Source organism: Nerophis lumbriciformis, linkage group LG31 (assembly GCF_033978685.3).
Source record: "Nerophis lumbriciformis linkage group LG31, RoL_Nlum_v2.1, whole genome shotgun sequence".
NCBI lineage: Eukaryota > Metazoa > Chordata > Actinopteri > Syngnathiformes > Syngnathidae > Nerophis > Nerophis lumbriciformis.
In genome coordinates, this window is record NC_084578.2 from 23,509,862 (window position 1) to 23,537,637 (window position 27,776).

Below are 27,776 nucleotides of genomic sequence, written 5' to 3' on the forward strand. Positions count from 1 at the left end.
TTTCATGATAGCTTATATACAAACCCCGTCTCCATATGAATTGGGAAATTGTGTTAGATGTAAATATTAAAAGGTAATACAATGATTTGCAAATCCTTTTCAACCCATATTCAATTGAATGCACTACAAAGACAAGATATTTGATGTTCAAACTCAAACTTTATTTTTTTTTGCAAATAATAATTAACTTAGAATTTCATGGCTGCAACACGTGCCAAAGTAGTTGGGAAAGGGCATGTTCACCACTGTGTTACATCACCTTTTCTTTTAACAACACTCAATAAACGATTGGGAACTGAGGAAAGTAATTGTTGAAGCTTTGAAAGTGGAATTATTTCAATCAATCAATCAATCAATGTTTATTTATATATGTTATGATCCGCTGCCCGGATCATATTTTTGTTTACGTTTTCAAGGTACTTGTGTTTTTTGTTAGTTTTGGACTCCTTGAGTGCCTGTTTTGTACACCTGAGTTTGTTGCCATGGCTGCTTATTGTTTTCACCTGCCGCGTGTGTTCCCGACGCGCACCTGTTGGTCATCACTGACATTATTATTTAAGCCTGCCTTCCCTGTCATTCTGTCTTGCTTCCTAGTTTGTTTTTGTACAACAGATGACGACTTTTGTTTCCTGCTCTGAACCTGCTAGCTTCCACGCTAGACTCCTTTTTACCTTGTAGCTCCCACGCTAGCTCTTTTAGTTTTTGCCTTCCGTGCTATGAGCACGTTTTTGTTTGTTCCGGTATAATTTATTTATTAAATAAATCCTTTCTTACCTGCACGCTGTGTCTGAAGCCTGTATGCATTCCTGGGAGAACAACATCCGCATCACGATGCGACCCGGTCGTCACAATATAGCCCTAAATCACAAAAGTCTCAAAGGGCTGCACAAGCCACAACGACATCCTCGGTACAGAGCCCACATAAGGGACGTCGATGTGAATGACTATGAGAAACCTTAGAGAGGACCGCATATATGGGTAACCCCCCCTCTCTATGGGAGACCGAAAGCAATGGATGTCGAGTGACATAATATTGTGAAAGAACAGTCATTAGTGGATCTAACATAGTAGTGAGAGTCCAGTCCATAGTGGGGCTAGCAGGAGATCATCCCGAGCGGAGACGGGTCAGCAGCGCAGAGATGTCCCCAACCGATGCACAGGCGAGCGGTCCACCCCGGGTCCCAACTCTGGACAGGCAGCACTTCATCCATGGTCACCGGAACTGGAGTAACCCGGCGAGGAGGCAGATGAGTAAAGAAAAGAAACGGCAGATCAACTGGTCTAAAAAGGGGGGTCTATTTAAAGGCTAAAGTATACAAATGAGTTTTAAGATGGGACTTAAATGCTTCAACTGAGGTAGCATCTCTAACTGTTACAGGTAGGGCATTCCAGAGTACTGGAGCCCGAATAGAAAACGCTCTGTAGCCCGCAGACTTTTTTTGGGCTCTGGGAATCACTAATAAGCCGGAGTTCTTTGAACGCAGGTTTCTTGCCGGGACATATGGTACAATACAATCGGCAAGATAGGCTGGAGCTAGACCGTGTAGTATTTTATACGTAAGTAGTAAAACCTTAAAGTCGCATCTTAAGTGCACAGGAAGCCAGTGCAGGTGAGCCAGTATAGGCGTAATATGATCAAACTTTCTTGTTCTTGTCAAAAGTCTAGCAGCCGCATTTTGTACCAACTGTAATCTTTTAATGCTGGACATAGGGAGACCCGAAAATAATATGTTACAGTAATCGAGACGAGACGTAACAAACGCATGAATAATAATCTCAGCGTCGCTAGTGGACAAAATGGAACGAATTTTAGCGATAATACGGAGATGAAAGAAGGCCGTTTTAGTAACACTCTTAATGTGTGACTCAAATGAGAGAGTTGGGTCGAAGATAATACCCAGATTCTTTACCGAGTCGCTTTGTGTAATTGTTTGGTTGTCAAATGTTAAGGTGGTATTATTAAATAAGTGTCGGTGTTGAGCAGGACCGATAATCAGCATTTCCGTTTTCTTAGTGTTGAGTTGCAAAAAGTTAGCGGACATCCATTGTTTAATTTCATTAAGACACGCCTCCAGCTGACTACAATTCGGCGTGTTGGTCAGCTTTAGGGGCATGTAGAGTTGGGTGTCTTCAGCATAACAGTGAAAGCTAACACCGTATTTGCGTATGATGTCGCCTAGCGGCAGCATGTAAATGCTAAAGAGTGCAGGGCCAAGAACCGAACCCTGGGGGACTACGCACGTTACCTTAACATAGTCAGAGGTCACATTTTTATGGGAGACGCACTGCATCCTGTCAGTAAGATAAAAGTTAAACCAAGACAAGGCTAAGTCTGACATACCAATACGTGTTTTGATACGCTCTAATAAAATATTGTGATCGACGGTATCGAAAGCAGCGCTAAGATCAAGAAGCAGCAACATAGATGACGCATCAGAATCCATCGTTAGCAATAGATCATTATTAATTTTTGCGATTGCTGTCTCCGTAAAGTGATTTGCCCTGAAACCGGATTGAAAGGGTTCACAGAGATTGTTAGACACTAAGTGTTCATTTAGCTGCTGTGCAACAATTTTTTCGAGGATTTTCGAGATAAACAGAAGGTGGGACACCGGCCGGTAGTTTACCATGAGGTCAGGGTCGAGGTTAGGTCTTTTGAGTAGAGGATGAATAACCGCTTTTTTGAATGCTAGTGGAACAGTGCCAGAGGAAAGTGATAAGTTTATAATATTTAGTACTGATGGACATAGTAACACAAAAAGCTCCTTGATAAGTTTCCCAGGAAATGGGTCAAGTAAACATGTTGTTTGTTTTGTCCCATTTACACATCTTAACAATTCCTCCAATGTTATTTCATCAAAGAGAGAGAAACTATTTTGGAGGGCAGTATCCGTCGTATATACAGTCGTATCTGTGTTAATAAAACCCAGTTGTAACTGGGATGCATTGTCTTTAATCTCCTTTCTAATGAGTTCAATTTTCTTATTAAAGAAATTCATAAAGTCATCTGCCGAGTGGGTGGAGCTACTGGGAGGAGTCCCTTGTTGGGTTAGCGATGCTACTGTACTAAACAAAAATTTAGGATCATTTTTGTTGAGGTGGATGACATTTGAGTAATATTTAGCTTTAGCTAAGGTAAGCATGTGTTTATAAGTTATTAAACTATCACTCCATGCTTGATGGAAAACCTCAAGTTTAGTTGTGCGCCATTTGCGTTTCAGCTTTCTATATGATAATTTATGGGCTCTAGTTTCTTCTGTAAACCATGGGGTGCGCCTTTTAGGGGCTCTTTTTAGCTTTAGCGGTGCTATACTATCAATGGTGTTGCGCAGGGCGTCGTTAAAGTTGTTAGTGAGGTTATCAATAGAGCCTACATAATTTGGGAATGGTGCCATTACCGAAGGCAGTAGGCCAGCAAGAGTCATCGTTGTGGCAGCATTAATGTTGCGGTTGCTATAGTAATTATTATTATTATTATTAGCTTGTTGACAATGAGTCAGAACTTCGAAATTTATAAGGTAATGATCGGACATTACTTTAGTATACGGGATTATCGTGAATTTGGAGGTGGTGACACCCCTGACAAGCACTAGATCTATCGTATTACCGTTGCGATGCGTAGATTCATTTATTATTCGTGTAAGACCACAGCTATCAATTATAGTCTGGAGCGCCATGCACTGAGGGTCCGATGGGGTATTCATATGGATATTAAAGTCCCCCATTATGATTATATTGTCGGCGTGCGTCACTAAATCAGCAACGAACTCTGAGAATTCACTGATGAAGTCCGAATAGGGCCCTGGGGGGCGGTAGATAACAGCCAGGTGGAGAGGCAGCGGTGTGACAAACCCCATAGTAAGCACCTCAAACGAGTAAAATGTATTATTTAGGTTAGGGGTGAGGTTAAAGTTTTTGTTGTATATTAGTGCGACTTCCCCACCCCTTTTAATGGGACGGGCAATATGCGCTCCCGCATAGCCAGGAGGAGACGCCTCACCCAGCGCAAAAAAATCGTCTGGTTTGAGCCAGGTCTCGGCAAGACCAACGACGTCAAGATTATTGTCTCTAATGCCCTCATTAACTAATAACGTTTTGGAAGATACCATACCATACCATACCAACTTTATTTATAAAGCCCTTTAAAAACAAGCACAGTTGAAAAACAAAGGGCTGTACACCACAAAGAAATAGAGGCAAAAGATAATGATCTTATGTTTAAAAAGCCCATATTATAGGTAGTGGGCTGTTTTGAGGAGTTTTTGTTGAAATTATCCGTAGTAGCAATATTAATAATGATACGTTTATTACGCGTAGTGCACTTTAAATAATTTCGACCATATCTAGGAATTGATATGACGGGAATTTTCCGATTGTTTGCTTGGTGCTGCGATAAACTAAACGCATCATAGTTTGCCACCTCAGTAAAATGCATGTCTACTTCTGACACAGTCATCACAGAAAAAACATTATGTGAGTTGTGTATTATTCTAAGAGAATTGCTATGTGTGCAGGGATTATCCAGCCTGGCGCTGGCTAGTTCTATTTTAACTGACTCCTTACCCGGATTAGCGCTTCTTTGAGGATTAGCCTTTTGCTTTGTTGTTAGCCCCGCTCGGCATCCTCGCTTCTGCTTCCGCTCACATCGCTTGCGTGTCTTCTGTTGACGGTCCCCGCTGGTACTTGACTGCGCTGCTTCAAAGGCCGCTGGATGTAGCCGGCGAAGTATTCCCATGCTAGCGAGGAGGCCCACCGTACACGCATCTTTCAGTCTATAACGGCCCGATCTATCCACATCCAGAATTGTCTGTCGGTCGTATGTGACCACGGAGTGTCCACGCCATGAAATTGACAGAATTGACGGGTATTTTTGCCAAATCGCTCTACACTTCCAAGAGCGTCTGCAAGCCGCCATCTTGCCCTTTCCCATTCTTGTTTTATGTAGAGCTTCAGTCGTTCAACAGTCCGGGGTCTCCGCTGTCTTATTTTACGCTTCATAATGCGCCACACATTTTCGATGGGAGACAGGTCTGGACTGCTGGCGGGCCAGGAAAGTACCCGCACTCTGTTTTTAAGAAGCCACGCTGTTGGCATTGTCTTGCTGAAATAACCAGGGGCATCCATGAAAAAGACGGCACTTAGATGGCAGCATATGTTGTTCCAAAACCTGTGTAAGATACCCATGCCTTGGGCACTAATGCACCCCCATACCATCACAGATGCTGGCTTTTGAACTTTGCGTCGATAACAGTCTGGATGGTTCGCTTCCCTTTTGGTCCGGATGACACGATGTCGAATATTTCCAAAAACAATTTGAAATCTGGATTCGTCAGACCACAGAACACTTTTCCACTTTGCATGAGTCCATCTTACATGATCTCGAGCCCAGAGAAGCCGGCGGAGTTTCTGGATGTTGTTGATAAATGGCTTTCGCTTTGCACTTACAGATGTAGCGACAAACTGTATTTAGTGACAGTGGTTTTCTGAAGTGTTCTTGAGTCCATGTGGTGATATCCTTTAGAGGTTGATGTCGGTTTTTGATACAGTGCCGTCTAAGGGATCAAAGGTCCCGGTCATTCAATGTTGGTTTCCGGCCATGCCGCTTACGTGGAGTGATTTCTCCAGATTCTCTGAACCTTTTGATGATATTATGGACCGTAGAGGTTGAAATCCTTAAATTTCTTGTAATTGCACTTTGAGAAACATTGTTCTTAAACTGTTTGACTATTTGCTCATGCAGTTGTGGACAAAGGGGTGTTCCTCGTCCCATCCTTTCTTGTGAAAGACTGAGCATTTTTTGGGAAGCTGTTTTTATACCCAATCATGGCACCCACTTGTTCCCAATTAGCCTGCACACCTGTGGGATGTTCCAAATAAGTGTTTGATGAGCATTTTTGATGCGGCGTGGCGCAGTGGGAGAGTGGCCGTGCGCAACCCGAGGGTCCCTGGTTCAATCCCCACCTAGTACCAACCTCGTCATGTCCGTTGTGTCCTGAGCAAGACACTTCACCCTTGCTCCTGATGGGTGCTGGTTAGCGCCTTGCATGGCAGCTCCCTCCATCAGTGTGTGAATGTGTGTGTGAATGGGTAAATGTGGAAGTAGTGTCAAAGCGCTTTGAGTACCTTGAAGGTAGAAAAGCGCTATACAAGTACAACCCATTTATCATTCCTCAACTTTATCAGTATTTATTGCCACCTTTCCCAACTTCTTTGTCACGTGTTGCTGGCAAATTCTAAAGTTAATGATTATTTGCAAAAAAAAATGTTTATCAGTTTGAACATCAAATATGTTGTCTTTGTAGCGTATTCAACTGAATATGGGTTGAAAATGATTTGCAAATCATTGTTTTCCGTTTATATTTACATCTAACACAATTTCCCAACTCATATGGAAACGGGGTTTGTATTTGCCTCTAAACCTTTCAAAATACACCCAAATTTGCACTGATTCAAGTAAATAAACAGCAGCCTAATGGGGCTCCAGACCATCGCTTGAGACCGATCACATGTTTGCAACCCAGCTATATGCTGGTTGTGCATAGATAAACTGTATTGTATGTACATACTGGACAGTATGCATTTTGATGGCATACTATTATACTGTTTATTGTATGGGTGTTCGTATGTTGGTGGTGTATACAAATACTATGTTCTTTTTGATGCTACAGTAGTGATACCTGTGTCCACTTTGCTGCTGTTCATTAATGTGTAAATAATTAAGTATTGTAGTATTGTGTTAAAGCACAGTATACGTTATACTGTGCTACAATGTTACACTATGTTGGTGTGTAGTGTAAAGTACTTGAACCTTGAGAGTTGTACAGTGCAGCCATAGCCACCGTGTCCAGCAGGTCTTTCCTCTGAGCTTCAGAGACATTGAGAAGACACGCCACCAGACGTCTTCCCAATGAAGTGGACACCATGCTTCTGCAAAATAGTGTATAAATTACCTTTAAACACACGGAGCAACATCTCTGATTATCTCCACCGTGAGCTAACGTCACATTATGTACAATAAATACACAATTTACTTATTATTTTGTTATAATAATTTAAGTTGTTGTGAAAAGTAAATAATGATAATCTTACCTTTGAGAAGATATTGTCTTGTACTTGAATATATATACTTATATGTATACATATATATATACTGTACGTTTATAATCACCAGCTCTGTTCAAGCCAAACTACTTATCAGTGCAAAGGGCAAAGTCCACTTGTGCACTAAATAAATCAAGTATTTTAATGATTGTCATTGGACACCCCAGGCAGGAGTGGAATTTGCACCCAAAACCTGCCCCTTCCCCTTCCCTGGTTCCACCGCCCAGAAGCTTATATGCAGCAATACAGAAATGTATTATTATTGAAAAAAAATAGACAATTCATTCATAACACAACAATCAAGAAAATAAATAATCTATTTAAATAAATACCCTAAGAAAATAATAACTACCAAATGCAAATTACGGTTGCTAGAAACTATCATGCGAGCTGCACATTAATTACTTTGTTTTTCTGCCAATGATCATTACTGATCCCAACTTTTACTGTACTTACAATAATTCTAATAATTTTAAAAAGTGTAACTATTTAAAAATTGATTTCCTGTCGCGGGAGCGCGCAGCGCTCGCTAAACTTGCGTCTCTTGGCTTCGTCTGTCCACACCAGATTACAAGGTATAAGACTAGGGATGTCCCGATCCAGGTTTTTGCAATTCCGATCCGATACCGATATTGTTTTTGCATTTCCGTTCCGATACCGATACTGACCGATACCGACCGATACTGGCCTATCCGAGCATGTATTAAAGTTTAAAATTATTTAGCCTACTTAGTTGTCAGAATCATGTTGAAAAGGGTTTTAGTACTCTTGATAACAACTAGACAGCTGAATTAGGGGAGTTTGAATAATACACAATGGTTGGTAACAAGAAACTGACCTGTTTATTCAAGGATAAACACAAAATAGACACAATTATACATGACAAACAGAAATGGCATCATTGAACTAGGGCTGGGCGATATGGCCTTTTTTTAATATTGCGATATTTTAAGGCCATATTGCGATACACAATATATATCTCGATATTTTGCCTTAGCCTTGAATGAACACTTGATGCATATAATCACAGCAGTATGATGATTCTATGTGTTTTGATTGATTGATTGAGACTTTTATTAGTAGGTTGCACAGTGAAGTACATATTCCGTACAATTGACATCTAAATGGTAACACCCCAATAAGTTTTTCAACTTGTTTAAGTCGGGGTCCACTTAAATTGATTCATGATACAGATATATACTATCAGATATATACTATCATCATAATACAGTCATCACACAAGATAATCACATTGAATTATTTACATTATTTATAATCCAGGGTGTGGAGGGGGGCGCTGGATGTAAGCGTCAAAAAGACAGCCAAAAGAGTTTGATATGAGAATAAATCTAAAGTTAAAATATAGGGTAGAAATGCACCCATTTGCAGGAAATGTAGTCTTGATTTTCAAAATTTTCTTTCAAGGCTTGCATGTCTACATTAAAACATTCTTCTTCATACTGCATTAATATATGCTACTTTTAAACTTTCATGCAGAGAAGGAAATCACAACTAAAAAAATCACTAATTTTTTCATACGGAGTTGATGTGGACATTTTTGCCTCAGCATTTTGATGGTTTGGGCGTGTGGCACCGAATGGAGATAAGCGTCTCGACAGACGTCACAATATTTGAACAATGACAACGAAAACTGTTTTCTCTGTCGTGTCCGTGTGTCGAAAATTGTTATGCGCTTATTTTTTTATTAGATTTTGTGCGTGGCATAGATTTGCTATGCGCAGGGGACGCTTAAACAGTGCGCAATTGCACAGGCAAGCACCTTAGAGGGAGCGTTGCTCGGACGGCTGCGCTAGCATCCCAGCTAACGTTAGCCATGCTACTACCTCTCTGCTCGGGGAGGACGTATACATATGTGACGTATGACGTGACAGTATGTGATGTATGTCGTGACAGTATGTGACGTGTGTAAGAAGGTGCAATTGCTGTCTGTGAGAGGGAGACACAGGAAAGAGTGAGAAGAGCCTGTCGTGTAATGCCAGCAGCTAAAAGCAACTGCGTGAGAATTCACAGACCTGTAGATGTGTTGAAGGTGTGATGGAAAATGCGGAACGGAAATTACGGAGCAGCAGAAAAGTGGAATGTATTATTTAAATCGGTGCGTTGGAAAACACGGACCGGAGTTTTTTTTAAACTGGATCTGGATCGGCATTTTCCTATGTCTTGCCGATACGCAATTTTTGGCAAATATCGGCAGCCAATCCGATCCAAACATCGGATCGGGACATCCCTATATAAGACTAACACTTTATCTTGGTGGTTATTGTAACACTACGTCTTTGACATTATTTAAGTCTTTATCGTATCCGGAGAATGACAGTTTGTCTTTTCTGTGGTATTGATGAGATTTAAAGGACTGTTGTTAGTCTGATGTTGATGTGACAAAACCTCTTTCTTACTTGGAAGATACATACAATGGTAACTGTTATTTCTTCGTGCACATAATAAATATGTATAAAGTGTTTGGATGCATTCATTTACGTAAAATTGTCATTAAATATAATATTGCCTGACAAAAAGTGATTCAACGTAACATTTTGATATTTACATATCGCATATTTACACATGCATATTTTACTAGAATACCCTGATGGGCATTACAAATATCAGAATCAAGTACCTACTGTACTGTTTACTTGTTGAAATACCTTTTACAAAGCTAAAATATACACAAACGGCCAGTTTGTTGCTGCCAAAAATTGATTTCAAGTAATATTTTGATACTGACACATCTTATCTCTGCATAATCTACTAGAATACCCTTATGGGCATTACATAAATCAAAATCAAGTACCTACTGTACTGTTTACTTGTTGAAATACCCTTTTAGAGCAAATATCTACCCATATAATTTATATGTATATATAACATAATATATATAATATAAATATTATGTATAAGCATGTGTGTGTATATATATATATATATATATATATCCATCCATCCATCCATCTTCTTCCGCTTATCCGAGGTCGGGTCGCGGGGGCAGCAGCCTAAGCAGGGAAGCCCAGACTTCCCTCTCCCCAGCCACTTCGTCCAGCTCCTCCCGGGAGATCCCGAGGCGTTCCCAGGCCAGCCGGGAGACATAGTCTTCCCAACGTGTCCTGGGTCTTCCTCGTGGCCTCCTACCGGTCGGACATGCCCTAAACACCTCCTTAGGGAGGCGCTCGGGTGGCATCCTGACCAGATGCCCGAACCACCTCATCTGGCTCCTCTCAATGTGGAGGAGCAGCGGCTTTACTTTGAGCTCCCCCCGGATGACAGAGCTTTTCACCCTATCTCTAAGGGAGAGCCCCGCCACCCGGCGGAGGAAACTCATTTCGGCCGCTTGTACCCGTGATCTTGTCCTTTCGGTCATAACCCAAAGCTCATGATCATAGGTGAGGATGGGAACGTAGATCGACCGGTAAATTGAGAGCTTTGCCTTCCGGCTCAGCTCCTTCTTCACCACAACGGATCGATACAGCGTCCGCATTACTGAAGACGCCGCACCGATCCACCTGTCGATCTCACGATCCACTCTTCCCTTACTCGTGAACAAGACTCCGAGGTACTTGAACTCCTCCACTTGGGGCAAGATCTCTTCCCCAACCCGGAGATGGCACTCCACCCTTTTCCGGGCGAGAACCATGGACTCGGACTTGGAGGTGCTGATTCTCATCCCAGTCGCTTCACACTCAGCTGCGAACCGATCCAGTGAGAGCTGAAGATCCTGGCCAGATGAAGCCATCAGGACCAAATCATCTGCAAAAAGCAGAGACCTAATCCTGCAGCCACCAAACCGGATCCCCTCAACGCCTTGACTGCGCCTAGAATTCTGTCCATAAAAGTTATGAACAGAATCGGTGACAAAGGGCAGCCTTGGCGGAGTCCAACCCTCACCGGAAAAGTGTCCGACTTACTGCCAGCAATGCGAACCAGGCTCTGACACTGATCATACAGGGAGCGGACCGCCACAATCAGACAGTCCGAAACCCCATACTCTCTGAGCACTCCCCACAGGACTTCCTGAGGGACACGGTCGAATGCCTTCTCCAAGTCCACAAAGCACATGTAGACTGGTTGGGCAAACTCCCATGCACCCTCAAGGACCCTGCCGAGAGTATAGAGCTGGTCCACAGTTCCACGACCAAGACGAAAACCACACTGTTCCTCCTGAATCCGAGGTTCGACTATCCGGCGTAGCCTCCTCTCCAGTACACCTGAATAGACCTTACCGGGAAGGCTGAGGAGTGTGATCCCACGATAGTTAGAACACACCCTCCGGTTCCCCTTTTTAAAGAGAGGAACCACCACCCCGGTCTGCCAATCCAGAGGTACTGCCCCCGATGTCCACGCGATGCTGCAGAGTCTTGTCAACCAAGACAGCCCAACAGCATCCAGAGCCTTAAGGAACTCCGGGCGGATCTCATCCACCCCCGGGGCCTTGCCACCGAGGAGCTTTTTAACTACCTCAGCAACCTCAGCCCCAGAAATAGGAGAGCCCACCACAGATTCCCCAGGCACTGCTTCCTCATAGGAAGACGTGTTGGTGGGATTGAGGAGGTCTTCGAAGTATTCCCTCCACCGATCCACAACTTCCGCAGTCGAGGTCAGCAGAACACCATCCGCACCATACACGGTGTTGGTAGTGCACTGCTTCCCCTTCCTGAGGCGGCGGATGGTGGTCCAGAATCGCTTCGAAGCCGTCCGGAAGTCGTTTTCCATGGCTTCCCCGAACTCCTCCCATGTCCGAGTTTTTGCCTCCGCGACCGCTGAAGCCGCACACCGCTTGGCCTGTCGGTACCTGTCCGCTGCCTCAGGAGTCCCATGAGCCAAAAGAACCCGATAGGACTCCTTCTTCAGCTTGACGGCATCCCTCACCGCCGGTGTCCACCAACGGGTTCTAGGATTACCGCCACGACAGGCACCAACTACCTTGCGGCCACAGCTCCAATCAGCCGCCTCGACAATAGAGGTGCGGAACATGGTCCACTCGGACTCAATGTCCAGCACCTCCCTCGTGACATGTTCAAAGTTCTTCCGGAGGTGGGAATTGAAACTCTCTCTGACAGGAGACTCTGCCAGACGTTCCCAGCAAACCCTCACAATGCGTTTGGGCCTGCCAGGTCTGTCCGGCATCCTCCCCCACCATCGCAGCCAACTCACCACCAGGTGGTGATCGGTAGAAAGCTCTGCCCCTCTCTTCACCCGAGTGTCCAAAACATGAGGCCGCAAATCCGATGACACAACTACAAAGTCGATCATAGAACTGCGGCCTAGGGTGTCCTGGTGCCAAGTGCACATATGGACACCCTTATGCTTGAACATGGTGTTCGTTATGGACAATCCGTGACGGGCACAAAAGTCCAATAACAAAACACCACTTGGGTTCAGATCCGGGCGGCCATTCTTCCCAATCACGCCTCTCCAGGTTTCACTGTCGTTGCCAATATGAGCGTTGAAGTCCCCCAGTAGAATGAGGGAATCACCCGGGGGAGCACTCTCAAGTACTCCCTCGAGTGAATCCAAAAAGGGTGGGTACTCTGAGCTGCTGTTTGGCGCGTAAGCGCAAACAACAGTCAGGACCCGTCCCCCCACCCGAAGGCGGAGGGAAGCTACCCTCTCGTCCACCGGGTTGAACTCCAACATGCAGGCTCTGAGCCGGGGGGCAACAAGAATTGCCACCCCAGCCCGTCGCCTCTCACTGCTGGCAACGCCAGAGTGGAAGAGAGTCCAGCCCCTCTCGAGAGAACTTGTTCCAGAGCCCTTGCTGTGCGTCGAGGTGAGTCCGACTATATCCAACCGGAACTTCTCTACCTCGCGCACTAGCTCAGGCTCCTTCCCCCCCAGCGAGGTGACGTTCCACGTCCCAAGAGCTAGCTTCTGTAGCCGAGGATCGGACCGCCAAGTGCCCTGCCTTCGGCTACCGCCCAGCTCACATTGCACCCGACCTCTATGGCCCCTGCTATGGGTGGTGAGCCCATTGGAGGGGGGACCCACGTTGCCTCTTCGGGCTGTGCCCGGCCGGACCCCATGGGGACAGGCCCGGCCACCAGGCGCTCGCCATCATGCCCCAACTCCGGGCCTGGCTCCGGAGGGGGGCCCCGGTGACCCGCGTCCGGGCGAGGGAAATCTGAGTCTAGGTTCTTGCATTTCCATAGAAGTCTATATATATATATATATATGCATGTGTGTGTATATATATATATATATATATATATATATATATATATATATATATATATATATATATATATATATATATATATATATATACAGTGTTTCCCCCAGAAAATTTATTAGTTAAGGTGGTGTCTCTCCAGGGGGAAGGGGGTGGGTAACAGCGTAAGGAACAGCGTAACTCGGCCTGTCGCATCACGTCTCTTTTGTCGCGCGAGGAAGCCTAGAATTTTTGGTTGTGTTTTCCGCTACATATGCTGAATGCCGATATACTATATATATCTTGATATTTTTTTCAGTGAAGTAAAAACAATACACAAAACAGTCCTAGTTACCTGAGATACTAGGTATGTCATTATTATGACTTAGTAAGTCAATATTTTTTACTTTACTTTGTAACGCGTTACTGTAACGCCGTTAGTTTCGGCGGTAACTAGTAATCTAACGCGTTATTTTTTTATATTCAATAACTCAGTTACTGTTACTACATGATGCGTTACTGCGTTATTTTACGTTACTTTTTATGTAGTATCGGCTAGAAACTGAGGATCTGAGTGTGTTTTATTCCAGCGAAGCAGAGACGTGCTTCTGATTCTTCCTCTGCGCTCTCTGTGTGTGCGTGTGACTGTGTGTCTGAGTGTGGGAAGGGGAGGGGAGGGGAGGGGAGTGGGGGGAGGGGGGTGCGCAATACAACCGTTGGCCAACAAAAAAGTAACCACAGAACACTATACGCCTATACGGTACAGTGTTCTGTGGTTACTTTTTGGTTGGCCAAGCGGACGTGACGACAGGCTGTCCCCACTCAGATCCGCACAGACCGGGAGGGGGCGTGCCTTAAGTCCGGCTGGAAATCGGCAGAAATTTGGAGAATGGTTGTCCCAGGGAGAGGCAGTGAAATTCGGGAGGGTTGGCAAGTATGGGATATTCTTACTTCTTTTCTTTTGTCGAGCACAAAGAAAAGAACATTTTAGTTAAATGTAAGTTGTGTCTTGGATCAAAGATCCCAACTACTGCCCAAAACAACAATTCAAATCTGCCTGGTTAGGCTCTGTGTATGTCACGTGTGCCTTCCTTAGGTGAAGCCAGCTTTACAGCTATGTTGTTGATTGATTGATTGATTGATTGATTGAAACTTTTATTAGTAGATTGCACAGTACAGTACATATTCCGTACAATTGACCACTAAATGGTAACACCCAAATAAGTTTTTTAACTTGTTTAAGTCGGGGTCCAGATACAGATATATACTATCAAATATATACTAACATCATAATACAGTCATCACACAAGATAATCATCAGGGTATATACATTGAATTATTTACATTATTTACAATCCGGGGTGTGGGATATGGAGGGGGGGTTAGGTTTGGTTGGTATCAACACTTCAGTCATCAATTGCATCATCAGAGAAATGGACATTGAAACAGTGTAGGACTGACTTGGTAGGATATGTACAGCAAGTAGTGGACACAGAGAGAGAGATCAGAAAGTATAAGAAAAAGTGTCTACATTTGATTATTTACAATCCGAAGAGGTATTATGTGGAAGGGAGGGTGTTAGTTTAGGGTTGTAGTTGCCTGGAGATGTTCTTTTAGTGCGGTTTTGAAGGAGGATAGAGATGCCCTTTCTTTTACACCTGTTGGGAGTGCATTCCATATTGAAGTGGCATAGAAAGAGAATGAGTTAAGACCTTTATTAGTTCGGAATCTGGGTTTAACGTGGTTAGTGTTAGTGTTATTATGCTGTTTGTTACTTATGTATGTTATGTTGCAGCTATTTAAAATAGTTTTGTCAATTTGTTCTGGCCTGAAATAAATTGGCCCTTTGAAACATATCTTTGTCTTTGTGTGTTGTATGTAGAGCACATTGCTTAGCAGAGTTCAGTGATGCAAATGTATGTCAAGTTGATCAACAGATTGTATTATTCTCCAGTGCAATAACAGTACTAAAATGAAGGCTAAAAGGGCATTAATGGGAGCTTTAAAAAAAAAAAAGTAGAAGAAGTAACTAAATAGTTACTTTTCACAGTAACATATTACTTTTTGGTGTAAGTAACTGAGTTAGTAACTGAGTTACTTTTGAAATAAAGTAACTAGTAACTGTAACTAGTTACTGTTTTTCAGTAACTAACCCAACACTGTTTTTATTATGTAAATGTTATATTTTGATCAACATGTGATAGTAGGGACCCTGCCATTCAAACCTAGGCTGCTACATTACTAATGATTAATGTAACTATAGCTGAAAAAAATAGTACAATAGCAATAGGAGAGACTATTCATCCCTGAACACCATGGAGTTCATGTAGGCTTTATGATGCAGTTACATTATTATATAAACTATCACAGACAGCTTCAGGAAACTCTTCATTTAACATAATGTCGTTTTTTGCTGCTTCAACACAGCTCAATCAACACAGAAAAAGGTAAAGTGAAATAACTTAGTTGTTAACTGTAGGTTAATAATGCTTGTCTTTCTCTCAGACAGACATACACGCATACACACCGCAAAATTAGCTAACGTTATGCTAAAAACTAATTAGCCTTCACCTCAAGGACTGCGAGCAAGCTGAGCTGCCGCTTATGTTTCTAGAACGTCAACGGGCTCATAGTGATGTTACTAGTAGTTGACTGGGAGGTGTTTATTATAATTTGGGTAGAGTCCGCTGCCTTCTGCTCATCTGCTAAACACCTTTCTGCTAACCCAGGGGTCGGCAACCCGCGGCTCCAGAGCCGCATGCGGCTCTTTGATCACTCTGATGCGGCTCAGCTGCATACTTGCCGACCCCCCCGATTTTTCCGGGAGGTTTCCGGATTTCAGTGCTTCTCCCGGAAATCTCTCCGATTTACACCCGGACAACAATATTGAGGGCGTGACGGGATGTCACTGCCTTTGACGTCCTCTACAACATGTCGTTGCGTCCGCTTTTACACCATGCAATCTGCGTGCCGGCCCGGTCACATGTAGTATGCGACCTCTGCTTACACACGTAAATGACTGCTAGGCATACTTGGTCAACAGCCAAGTATGCCAGAGGGGGGTTGGTGGTAGCGGTGGTGTATAATGTAGCCCGGAAAAGTTAGGGATGCATGGGATTCTGGGTATTTGTTCTGTTGTGTTTATGTTGTGTTACGGTACGGATGTTCTCCCGAAATGTGTTTGTCATTATTGTTTGGTGTGGGTTCACAGTGTGGCGCATATTAGTAAGAGTGTTAAAGTTATTTAAACGGGCACCCTCAGTCTGAAGTGTATGGCTGTTGAACAAGTATGACTTGCAGTCACGTATGTGTCTGTAGAAGCTGCATACATCATATTACTGGGCTAGCAAGCTGTTTGTACAGGTTGTAGAGGGCGCTAAAGGCAGTGCCATCATAGCACGCTCTTATTATTGTTGAATGGGTGAAAATCAACAGACATTCGAGAGAATATTTGCTCTAAAATTCGGGAGGCTCCCGGAAAAATTGGGAGGGTTGGCAAGTGTGATGCTGTCAAGCGGCAGTCGTATAAAACTCGCGGGCCGCACTAACATTAAATTTTCATATTACGGTGCTGGCCGCGTGTCTGAGGCCCCTGGTTTATACATAGCACAAAGCAAAAAAAAAACTTTGTATGCAGTGTTATTTCATTTTAAATTTCAAAAGAGTTTTGTGGCTCCCATTGTTTTCTATATTTTGTGAAACGGGTCAAAATGGCTCTTTGAGTGGTAAAGGTTGCTGACCCCTGAGCTAACCCTACCACAGGAGCACTGACTCCATGCGCTCTGAATACGCACTGCTGATTGGCTGTTACCGCTCTGTGCGCAACCAATCAGATGGTTCTGTGGGTGGGACAATGCTGGGTGCTGCAGAGACATACTGACAGAGGCAGAGGCAGAACTAAGCGGAGCAACTTGTTAAGACTTTAGTTTAGGCGGCGGCTCTTTGTTGTCTTAACAACAAAGCGCGGCGGGAAACCCTGAGATATATATATATATAGGACTGTCTCAGAAAATTAGAATATTGTGATAAAGTCCTTTATTTTCTGTAATGCAATTAAAAAAACAAAAATGTCATACATTCTGGATTCATTACACATCAACTGAAATATTGCAAGCCTTTTATTATTTTAATATTGCTGATTATGGCATACAGCTTAAGAAAACTCAAAAATCCTATCTCAAAAAATTAGAATATTTCCTCAGACCAAGTTAAAAAAAAGACTTATAACAGCAAAACAAAATCAAACATTTGAAAATGTCAATTAATGCACTCAGTACTTGGTTGGGAATCCTTTTGCACGGATTACTGCATCAATGCGGCGTGGCATGGAGGCAATCAGCCTGTGGCATTGCTGAGGTGTTATGGATGCCCAGGATGCTGCTATAGCGGCCTTTAGCATTGCTGAGGTGTTATGGATGCCCAGGATGCTGCAATAGCTCATTTGCATTATTGGGTCTGGTGTCTTTCAGCTTCTTCTTCACAATACCCCACAAATTCTCTATGGGGTTCAGGTCAGGGGAGTTGGCAGGCCAATCGAGTACAGTAATGCCATGGTCAGTACACCAGTTACTGGTGGTTTTGGCAATGTGGGCAGGAGCCAGATCATGCTGGAAAATGAAATCATCATCTCCATAGAGCTTTTCAACAGATGGAAGCATGTAGTGCTCTAAAATCTCTTGGTACACAGCTGCATTGACTTTGGACTTGATGAAACACAGTGGACCAACACCAGCAGCTGACATGGCTCCCCAAACCATTGCTGACTGTGGGAACTTCACACTGGATTTCAAGCAACTTGGATTTTACTCCTCTCCAGCCTTCCTCCAGACTCTAGCGCCTTGACTTCCAAATGAAATACAAAACTTGCTTTCGTCTGAAAACAGGACTCTGGACCACTCTGCAACTGTCCAGTGCTTCTTTTCTATAACCCAAGTCAGACGCTTCTTCCGTTGTCTTGAGTTCAGGAGTGGCTCGACCATGGGAATATGGCTATTGTAGCTGTATCTTTTGAAAAGCTCTATGGAGATGATTTCATTTTCCAGCATGATCTGGCACCTGCCCACAGTGCCAAAACCACCAGTAACTGGTGTACTGACCATGGCATTACTGTCCTCGATTGGCCTGCCAACTCCCCTGACCTGAACCCCATAGAGAATTTGTGGGGAATTGTGAAGAAGAAGCTGAAAGACACCAGACCCAATAATGCAAATGAGCTTAAGGCCGCTATTGAAGCATCCTGGGCATCCATAACACCTCAGCAATGCCACAGGCTGATTGCTTCCATGCCACGCCGCATTGATGCAGTAATCCGTGCAAAAGGATTCCCAATCAAGTACTGAGTGCATTAATTGACATTTTCAAATGATTGATTTTGTTTTGCTGTTATAAATCCTTTTTTTTTTAACTTGGTCTGAGGAAATATTCAAATTTTTTGAGATAGGATTTTTGAGTTTTCTTAAGCTGTTTGCCATAATCAGCCATGTTAAAATAATAAAAGGCTTGCAATATTTCAGTTGATGTGTAATGAATCCAGAATGTATGACATTTTCATGTTTTTAGTTGCATTACAGAAAATAAAGGACTTTATCACAATATTCTAATTTTCTGAGACAAATGATAAATAATGATAAATGGGTTATACTTGTATAGCGCTTTTCTACCTTCAAGGTACTCAAAGCGCTTTGACAGTATTACCACATTCACCCATTCACACACACATTCACACACTGATGGCGGGAGCTGCCATGCAAGGCGCTAACCAGCAGCCATCAGGTGAAGTGTCTTGCCCAAGGACACAACGGACGTGACTAGGATGGTAGAAGGTGGGGATTGAACCCCAGTAACCAGCAACACTCCAATTGCTGGCACGGCCACTCTACCAACTCTACCAACTTCGCCACGCCGTCCCCAATCCTGTATATATATTGTATATGTATTATAAACTGCGATGAGATGGCGACTTGTCCAGGGTGTACACCGCCTTCCGCCCGAATGCAGCTGAGATAGGCTCCAGCACCCCCGCGACCCCAAAAGGGACAAGCGGTAGAAAAAGGATGGATGGATTATATATTACTGTAACTTGTTCTTAAAAATAGTGGTTATTTTGTAAGTCCAATTGAGTGATTGTGTGTATATACTGTTTGTGTAACGGGTATAAGAAATACTTTGATTATTTGAGTGAAATTCCTGCTAAAATATGTATATTGTTTTGTTATGCAATGAGAGGTCCAATTGCGCCATCTGCTGGTACCTAAAAGTCTGTAAATATGACCGCAAACCGGGAGCCGTTAGCAGACTTCCTGCACTCTGCTAATGGTAAGCCACATTCTGATATTGCTCTGCAAAATATTATAAATTACATTAAAGCTAACGTGAGATTTATTGTAAGATACACAGTTATTTAATAGCAGTTGAAATGCTATGTTGTGGAATTTTCGTTTTGGTTGTTGCTCACGTCAGATGTATTACTATTTTGCAATGAAGTCGATATTATTTTCCACCTGTAGACATCAAAACCAGCGGAGGTGCTAACCACATATTGTGGTACAGGACTGTCTCAGAAAATTAGAATATTGTGATAAAGTCTTTTATTTTCTGTAATGCAACTAAAAACATGAAAATGTCATACATTCTGAAATATTGCAAGCCTTTTATTTTATTATTATGGCATACAGCTTAAGAAAACTCAAAAATCCTATCTCAAAAAATTATAATATTTCCTCAAACCAAGTAAAAAAGAAAGGTTTATAACAGCAAAACAAAATCAAACATTTGAAAATGTCAATTAATGCACTCAGTACTTAGTTGGGAATCCTTTTGCACGGATTACTGCATCAATGCGGCACTACATGCTTCCATCTGTTGAAAAGCTCTATGGAGATGATGATTTCATTTTCCAGCATGATCTGGCACCTGCCCACAGTGCCAAAACCACCAGTAACTGGTTTACTGACCATGGCATTACTGTCCTCGATTAGCCTGCCAATTCCCCTGACCTGAACCCTATAGAGAATTTGTGGGGTATTGTGAAGAAGAAGCTGAAAGACACCAGACCCAATAATGAAAATGAGCTAAAGACCACTATTGAAGCATCCTGGGCATCCATAACACCTCAGCAATGCCACAGGCTGATTGCCTCCATGCCACGCCGCACTGATGCAGTAATCTGTGCAAAAGGATTCCCAACCAAGTACTGAGTGCATTAATTGACATTTTCAAATGTTTGATTTTGTTTTGCTGTTATAAATCTTTCTTTTTTACTTGGTCTGAGGAAATATTTTAATTTTTTGAAATAGGATTTTTGAGTTTTCTTAAACTGTATGCCATAATCATCCATCCATCCATCCATTTTCTACCGTTTATTCCCTTCGGGGTCGCGGGGGGCCCTGGCAATATCAAAATAATAAAAGGCAAAACTTAGGGAAAACTTTGTTTTTCTTCAAAGTAGTTTGTGTTCTTGAATAAGTACGTAAGTAAGGTAGGATGCGTAGGTAATGCTGTAGTCTCGCGAGAGAGAGCCTACGTGACGCGGGGGAAAAAAATAGAATCAAGTGGCACACTCAGCTGCCAAACAATTCTGATTCATTCAGAAAATAAAGCAAATAAAACTTAAATATCAAAATCTGGAGGCACTTGAAGGCTACATCGAAGAGTGCTGCGATCGTCTCGTCATGGGGAAGCCATCTAAGACGCCAACGTCTAAAAGAAGCCGCCCGGAGGACTCACCTGGCCATGTGTCACCGCCGGGTACAAACTTCACCGACATCCTGGATTCCATTGACAAGAGGCTGACTTGTTTGGATGGCCGCCTCGCACTTGTCGAGGTGCTCCACAAGGAATTCCAAGCCATCCGAGAGAGTTTGGAATTCGGACAACAGCAGGTAATTTCTCTCGCCAAGGAGAACGCCGCTCTTCGTGAGTCTGTAAAATCCCTCACCGACGGAGTGACGCAACTCACCCGAGAAAACAGGAGCATGAAGGAGACGATGCTGGACCTCCAGGCGAGAAGCATGAGGGACAATCTGGTCTCCGTGGGAATACCGGAAAAGACAGAGGAAGATCCCGAGGAAACCATCAAGTCCTTCATGGAACACCAGCTCAAGCTTCCAGCGGACACCATCAGGAACATCACCTTCCATCGCGTCCACTGGCTTTAAGCCAAAAAGCCAGAGAACAGGAAGCTCAGACCCATCGTAACCAAATTCGAACACTTCAAGCAGAAGGAGCGGGTGAGGAACCAGGGCCGAGAGCTGAAAGGATCCAACTTCAGCATCAACGACCAGTTTCCAAAGGAAATTCTCAATAGGCGCCGCCATCTGTTCCCGCTTCGCAAAAAGTTTATCCCCGAATGATGTCGTGCTGTCATCGCGGTGGATAGACTTTTCATCAACGGTCAACTTTACTGTGATCCGGAAGCCACGCCGTGGCTGTATTATTAGCATCTGAAACACGGTAAATGTTGTATTTTTTTTTGTTATTTCATTATGCTTCAATCCCTCTCTTTCTTTCCCCCTCGCTCACAATACACCTGTGCGTCATTATAGAGCTCACGTAAACACCATACGCTCTCTCTCTTTCTCGGTAAACCAACATGTTTACTGTTTTACTTTTTTGTTTTCCTTTTTATGTCACTTATTTCACTACCTGTTTAATCCACCACTCTCTTCTTTTCTTATTTTATGTTGTTGTTTTGTTTTTCTCTTTCCATTTCTCCACGTGTTGTGTGTCCCCTTGTCGTCATCAGCATTTACACTCACAGCTAATACATGCACAACTATACACACTCTGCACACCTAAATATTTGCATGATAGGCTTACAGATAGATACAGACATGCATTATTTACACATAAAGTACACACATACATCCACACACTTAGTTACAGTCTAGTTTAGTATGTCCACTATACAGTTTATCACTTGGAATGTGCGTGGGGTCGGGTCAAAGGAAAAAAATAAAAACATCCATCCATCCATCCATCCATCTTCTTCCGCTTATCCGAGGTCGGGTCGCGGGGGCAGCAGCCTAAGTAGGGAAGCCCAGACTTCCCTCTCCCCAGCCACTTCGTCCAGCCCCTCCCGGGGGATCCCGAGGCGTTCCCAGGCCAGCCGGGAGACATAGTCTTCCCAACGTGTCCTGGGTCTTCCCCGTGGCCTCCTACCGGTCGGACGTGCCCTAAACACCTCCCGAGGGAGGCGATCGGGTGGCATCCTGACCAGATGCCCGAACCACCTCATCTGGCTCCTCTCGATGTGGAGGAGCAGCGGCTTTACTTTGAGCTCCCCCCGGATGACAGAGCTTCTCACCCTATCTCTAAGGGAGAGCCCTTCCACCCGGCGGAGGAAACTCATTTCGGCCGCTTGTACCCGTGATCTTGTCCTTTCGGTCATAACCCAAAGCTCATGACCATAAACATTCTTAATCATTTGAAGAGCATGCAAGCAGACATTGCTTTACTACAAGAGACTCACCTCTCCAAGTCCGATACCTCAAAACTGCATTCATCGCAATACCCACACACATAATTTGCTAGTTACAACTCCAAACAGAGAGGCGTAGCCATTCTCATTAGTAGAAAGGTCAACATTACATTCCATAACTCCATTACTGACATAGAGGGAAGATACATCATTCTTAATATTTCTGTTGACGGGAGAAACTTATGTATCGCCAACATTTATGGTCCAAATGTTGATGACCCCTCCTTTTTTCACACTTTCTTCTCTTCACTTTCTCCTCACTCAAACCACTGCTTGATTCTAGGAGGGGACCTCAACTTAGCATTTAATCCAAATATAGATCGGTCCAGAGTGACTGGGAGTCACCGTGAGTCTCAGTCAGTGGTAATACTTAAGCACTATATGAACGATTATGGTCTTTGCGATGTCTGGCCTTCTTATCACCGCACTCTTGAGTTCACCACTCATTCTCTCGCATTGATTACTTTTTAACTAGTAGCTCAATTTTATCTGACATCTCAAACATTCACATCCATCCTATCATCATCAGTGACCATGCACCTGTCTCACTTTCCCTCACTAACAAAACTATCACTGCACCTATAAAACAATGGAGACTTAATACATAATTACTAAAGGACCCAGACTTCCTAAACTATTTTGAGAAAGAATGGACGGATTTTTTTGATTTTAATGATCAACCAGAAATCACGGCGTGCGTTCTCTGGGAGACGGCGAAAGTAGTTATGCGAGGAAAAATTATTTCTTATTCATCATACAAGAAAAACAAGGAACGTTTCCTAGAGCAGGAACTTGAAAATGAAATAAAAATATTAGAAATAGCTTATGCGAACTCACAAAATGAACACACTCTGAACAAACTGAGAAAACTCAAACTAGATTTAAGAGAAATAATTGATAAGAAAAGTCAATTCCTGCTCCAGAGGTTACGCTTAGAAAAATTTTAACATGCCAATAAACCAAGCAAATATTTGGCTAACCAACTAAAATTAAACAAAGAAAAAAACTCTATACCATCCATTAAGGATTCAGCTGGGAACATTGCACACGTTCCTGAGGAAATTAACTCCATCTTTAGAGACTTTTACAGAAACCTGTATACACCCCAGATTGACCCATCTCTTTCAGACATTGAAACATTTCTCAATGGTATAGACTTACCTAAATTAAATACAAAGCAGGTATCAAATTTAGATCTTGCTATTTCTGTAGATGAACTTCCCGATGCTCTTCAACAGATGCCAAACAATAAAGCACCAGGGCCTGATGGGTTCCCTGTGGAGTTCTACAAAACATTCTGGTCACTGCTTGCTCCGATATTTACGAAAATGGCTTTAGAGATTAAAGAAAACTCATTCCTTCCTCCAAATATGAACTCTGCCACGATCAGTCTCTTGCTAAAACCTGATAAAAACCCAACACTCCCATCCAGTTACCGACCAATCTCCCTGATTAATGCTGATCTTAAAATTATCTGCAAAGTATTAGCTCAAAGATTAGAAAAAGTCACTCCATATATAGTACATCCTAATCAAACAGGTTTCATCAAAGAGAGACAATCGTCCAACAATGTTCGCCGTCTACTCAATGTGATAGACTATTCTGTTATTCATAATCTAAAAACAGCTGTTGTTTCATTAGATGCTGAAAAAGCATTTGATAGAGTGAATTGGAATTTTCTTCTAGCTACTCTACAGAAATGTGGATTTGGAGACTCATTTATAGAATGGATCAAGGGCCTATATAGTTTCCCTACAGCTTCGGTTAGAACAAACAGCCATATCTCTCCAAGGTTTAATCTTATGAGGGGCACAAGGCAAGGGTGTCCACTTTCTCCGTCACTGTTTGCTATATTTATTGAACCTCTTGCAACCACAATTCGACAGCATGCAAATATTAAGGGCATCCATACCGCAACCGTTCATCATAAAATAAGCCTTTATGCTGATGATGTATTACTTTGCTTACAAAATCCACATTCTTCTCTTCAAGATACAATCTCACTTATCAATAAATTCAGTTCTATTTCAGATTACTCCATCAACTGGTCCAAATCTACTGTGTTACCAATTAATTTTGACTTTCAGAGCACCTCATTGATTCCACTGCATAAAGGGAACATTAAATACCGCTGCTGCCCACTGCTCCCCTCACCTCCCAGGGGGTGATCAAGGGGATGGGTCAAATGCAGAGGACAAATTTCACCACACCTAGTGTGTGTGTGACAATCATTGGGAGCCCAAATACCTGGGAATCAATATTTCCTCCACATTGTCAGATCTAAATCGCTTGAATTACTCCCCAATCTTAAAATCGATTGAGGATGATCTGGCGTGTTGGAAAACACTGCCAATCTCACTTATGGGAAGGGTTTCTACCGTGAAAATGATGGTCTTGCCTAGGGTTAATTATCTCTTTTCAATGATTCCAACCAAACCTTCTCAAATCTGGTTTAAATCACTAGACTCACACGTCAATCAGTTTCTTTGGAAGAGTAAACCAGCACGAATCAGCCTTAAAACTTTACAAAAACCCAAAGAATATAGGGGTCTAGAACTCCCAAACTTTTCCTATTACTTCCTTGCAAATAAACTACAATATGTATTAAAATGGATCAATCCCACTTTATCAGATAGTTTATGGCTAGAGATTGAATAATCACTTAGCCAGGAGATCCCAATTTTTAACTTGCCCTTTATTAGCCAAATTCTCCAAAAACACAACTGCTTTAAAAGTATTAATACACGCACTACCTTAACAGCTTGGTGGGGGTTTTCATAAAATAACTGGGTCCCCGCTCACTCCAGTGTTTCCCACACATTCATTTATTTGTGGCGGCCCGCCACGAAAGAATTACGTCCGCCACAAATTGATTTTTCGGCTTTTGACTCGGTCGACCGCTCATAAAAGCAATGGGACTGTCTGTGAATGTTGCTTGTAGTTACACCTCAGGTGCAGTAGGTGGCGGTAGCCTACTATGCACTATGCAATAGCACTTAATTCACCTGGTGGGCCAGAAGAAGAAGAAGAGGGACGGACGAACGGACGGACGGAATCAAAATACTCGCCGGCTACTTTTCATAATGATGGCGCTTCCTACGTTTCTACCTCAAACGTCCAAAAGCTGCTGAAAGCCTTGATCCAGGATGCCATGGGGAAAAAAACTTAAATGGTGCCTTTTGGCGACAGTTAGCAGCTTGGTGGCTCATAGCCGGCAAGCTAGCGCTTGCTAGCGTGGTAGCATTGCTTCATTTTTACAGGTGTTATAGGTAGATAGTAGTGATGGGTCCGGCAACACCGATGCATCATAGAGCAAAACCCTGTGTCGGTGCGCGTACCGCTTTTAGAAAGTCACGTGACCGATCATGAGCTGTTTTGGTCACGTGACCGATACGCGAACTGTGTCGCACTGACGCCTCCTCTGTGCCCTGTGAGCGGGTCTTTTCTACAGCCGGAGAAATAATAACTAAGAAGAGAAAGCGTCTAAAATTGAATACGTTGGAAAAACTGTTTTTTTTAAAATAAAAATGTGTAAAAATAAATAAATAATAATTTCCAGGTCCACAAGCATCCTCATTCACAACACGTTCTCTTAGATTTCCATGTTATGATACATGTTCACATTATTTATTGACTGTATCTAAAAAAGACAAAAAATATATTTTTATTTAAATGAAGTTATGAAATAATCCTAAATGAAATACAATGACTTGGTTTATATCATTGTATATACTAGGTCAGTGGTTCTCAACCTTTTTTCAGCAATGTACCCCCTGTGATTTTTTTTTTAATTCAAGTACCCCCTAATCAGAGCAAAGCATTTTTGGTTGAAAAAAAAAAGATAAAGAAGTAAAATACAGCACTATGTCATCAGTTTCTGATTTATTAAATTGTATAACAGTGCAAAATATTGCTCATTTGTAGTGGTCTTTCTTGAACTATTTGGAAAAAAAAGAACTAAAAATAACTAAAAACTTGTTGAAAAATAAACAAGTGATTCAATTATAAATAAAGATTTCTACACCTAGAAGTAATAATCAACTTAAAGTGCCCTCTTTGGGGATTGTATTAGAGATCCATCTGGATTCATGAACTTAATTCTAAACATTTCTTCACAAAAAAAATAAATCTTTAACATCAATATTTATGGAACATGTCCACAAAAAATCTAGCTGTCAACACTGAATATTGCATTGTTGCATTTCTTTTCACACTTCTTTTTGACATACATTTTAGTGACAAACCTGAGCTTGTGCTTCACTGAGTTTATGAACTTACATTCATATTTTGTTGAAGTATTATTCAATAAATATATAAAGGATTTTTGAATTGTTGCTATTTTTAGAATATTTTAAAAAAATCTCACGTACCCCTTGGCATACCTTTAAGTACCCCCAGGGGTTCGCGTACCCCCATTTGAGAACCACTGTACTAGGTCATAAAATCAGTGTCAGTTGAGTTGGTCCATAGGTTGCCTTTAGGGATTTTTAATGTCCAGCAGATGTCATTATTTAGTGACACAGTATCGACACAGTATCAATACAGTTTTGCAATGTGTCAAAACGCTTTATGACGCCTCATCAACCCATCACTAGTAGAGAGGTTATAGCTGCATCGCTCGCGGCTCGTCATATATTTAACGTTAATCCGTGATTTCACCGAGCGTTTCACTGACGGTGAGCAGCCTGACGCTGCTTCATTAACACCGCCGCTGTTTGACTCGTGGCCCGGGGCAGACGCTCGTAGTAACAGTCACGTGTTACAATACCGACGAGCTAACGTGTCCAGGTTATAACCATGTTGTCAATAAACACACATGGACTGAAGCTAAATTGTCCACTGTCCACTGCAGCATGTGAATGCAATGAAAATAATAAAATCTGAGCCAACCAGCTGTTAAAATGTTGTCCAGGTTAATGTTTTGGCCATTAAAGGCCCTTCATTTCAAGATTTCAACTGTGATCGGGCTTTAAACAGGTGGCTGACCTGTTCAGATGAGTGTAACTGCTACTGGTCAAATAATGTGAAATAGCATTT

General features: G+C 42.6%; 1 protein-coding gene across 4 annotated transcripts in view; it reads right to left on the reverse strand.

The window, feature by feature from the left end:
- The window catches only part of ftcdnl1 (formiminotransferase cyclodeaminase N-terminal like 1), a 159,213-nt gene that overhangs the window by 117,330 nt on the left and 14,107 nt on the right, over window positions 1–27,776 (reverse strand). For 2 of the 4 annotated variants that reach the window (XM_061926432.1, XM_061926434.2), the window contains exon 2: window positions 6,809–6,927. In XM_061926432.1, the coding sequence (XP_061782416.1) occupies window positions 6,809–6,927 (119 nt within the window). Of the gene's footprint in view, window positions 1–6,808; window positions 6,928–7,089; window positions 7,199–20,986; window positions 21,187–27,776 lie in introns of those variants that run through there. The other 2 variants (XM_061926433.1, XM_061926435.1) reach the window with 2 other exon arrangements.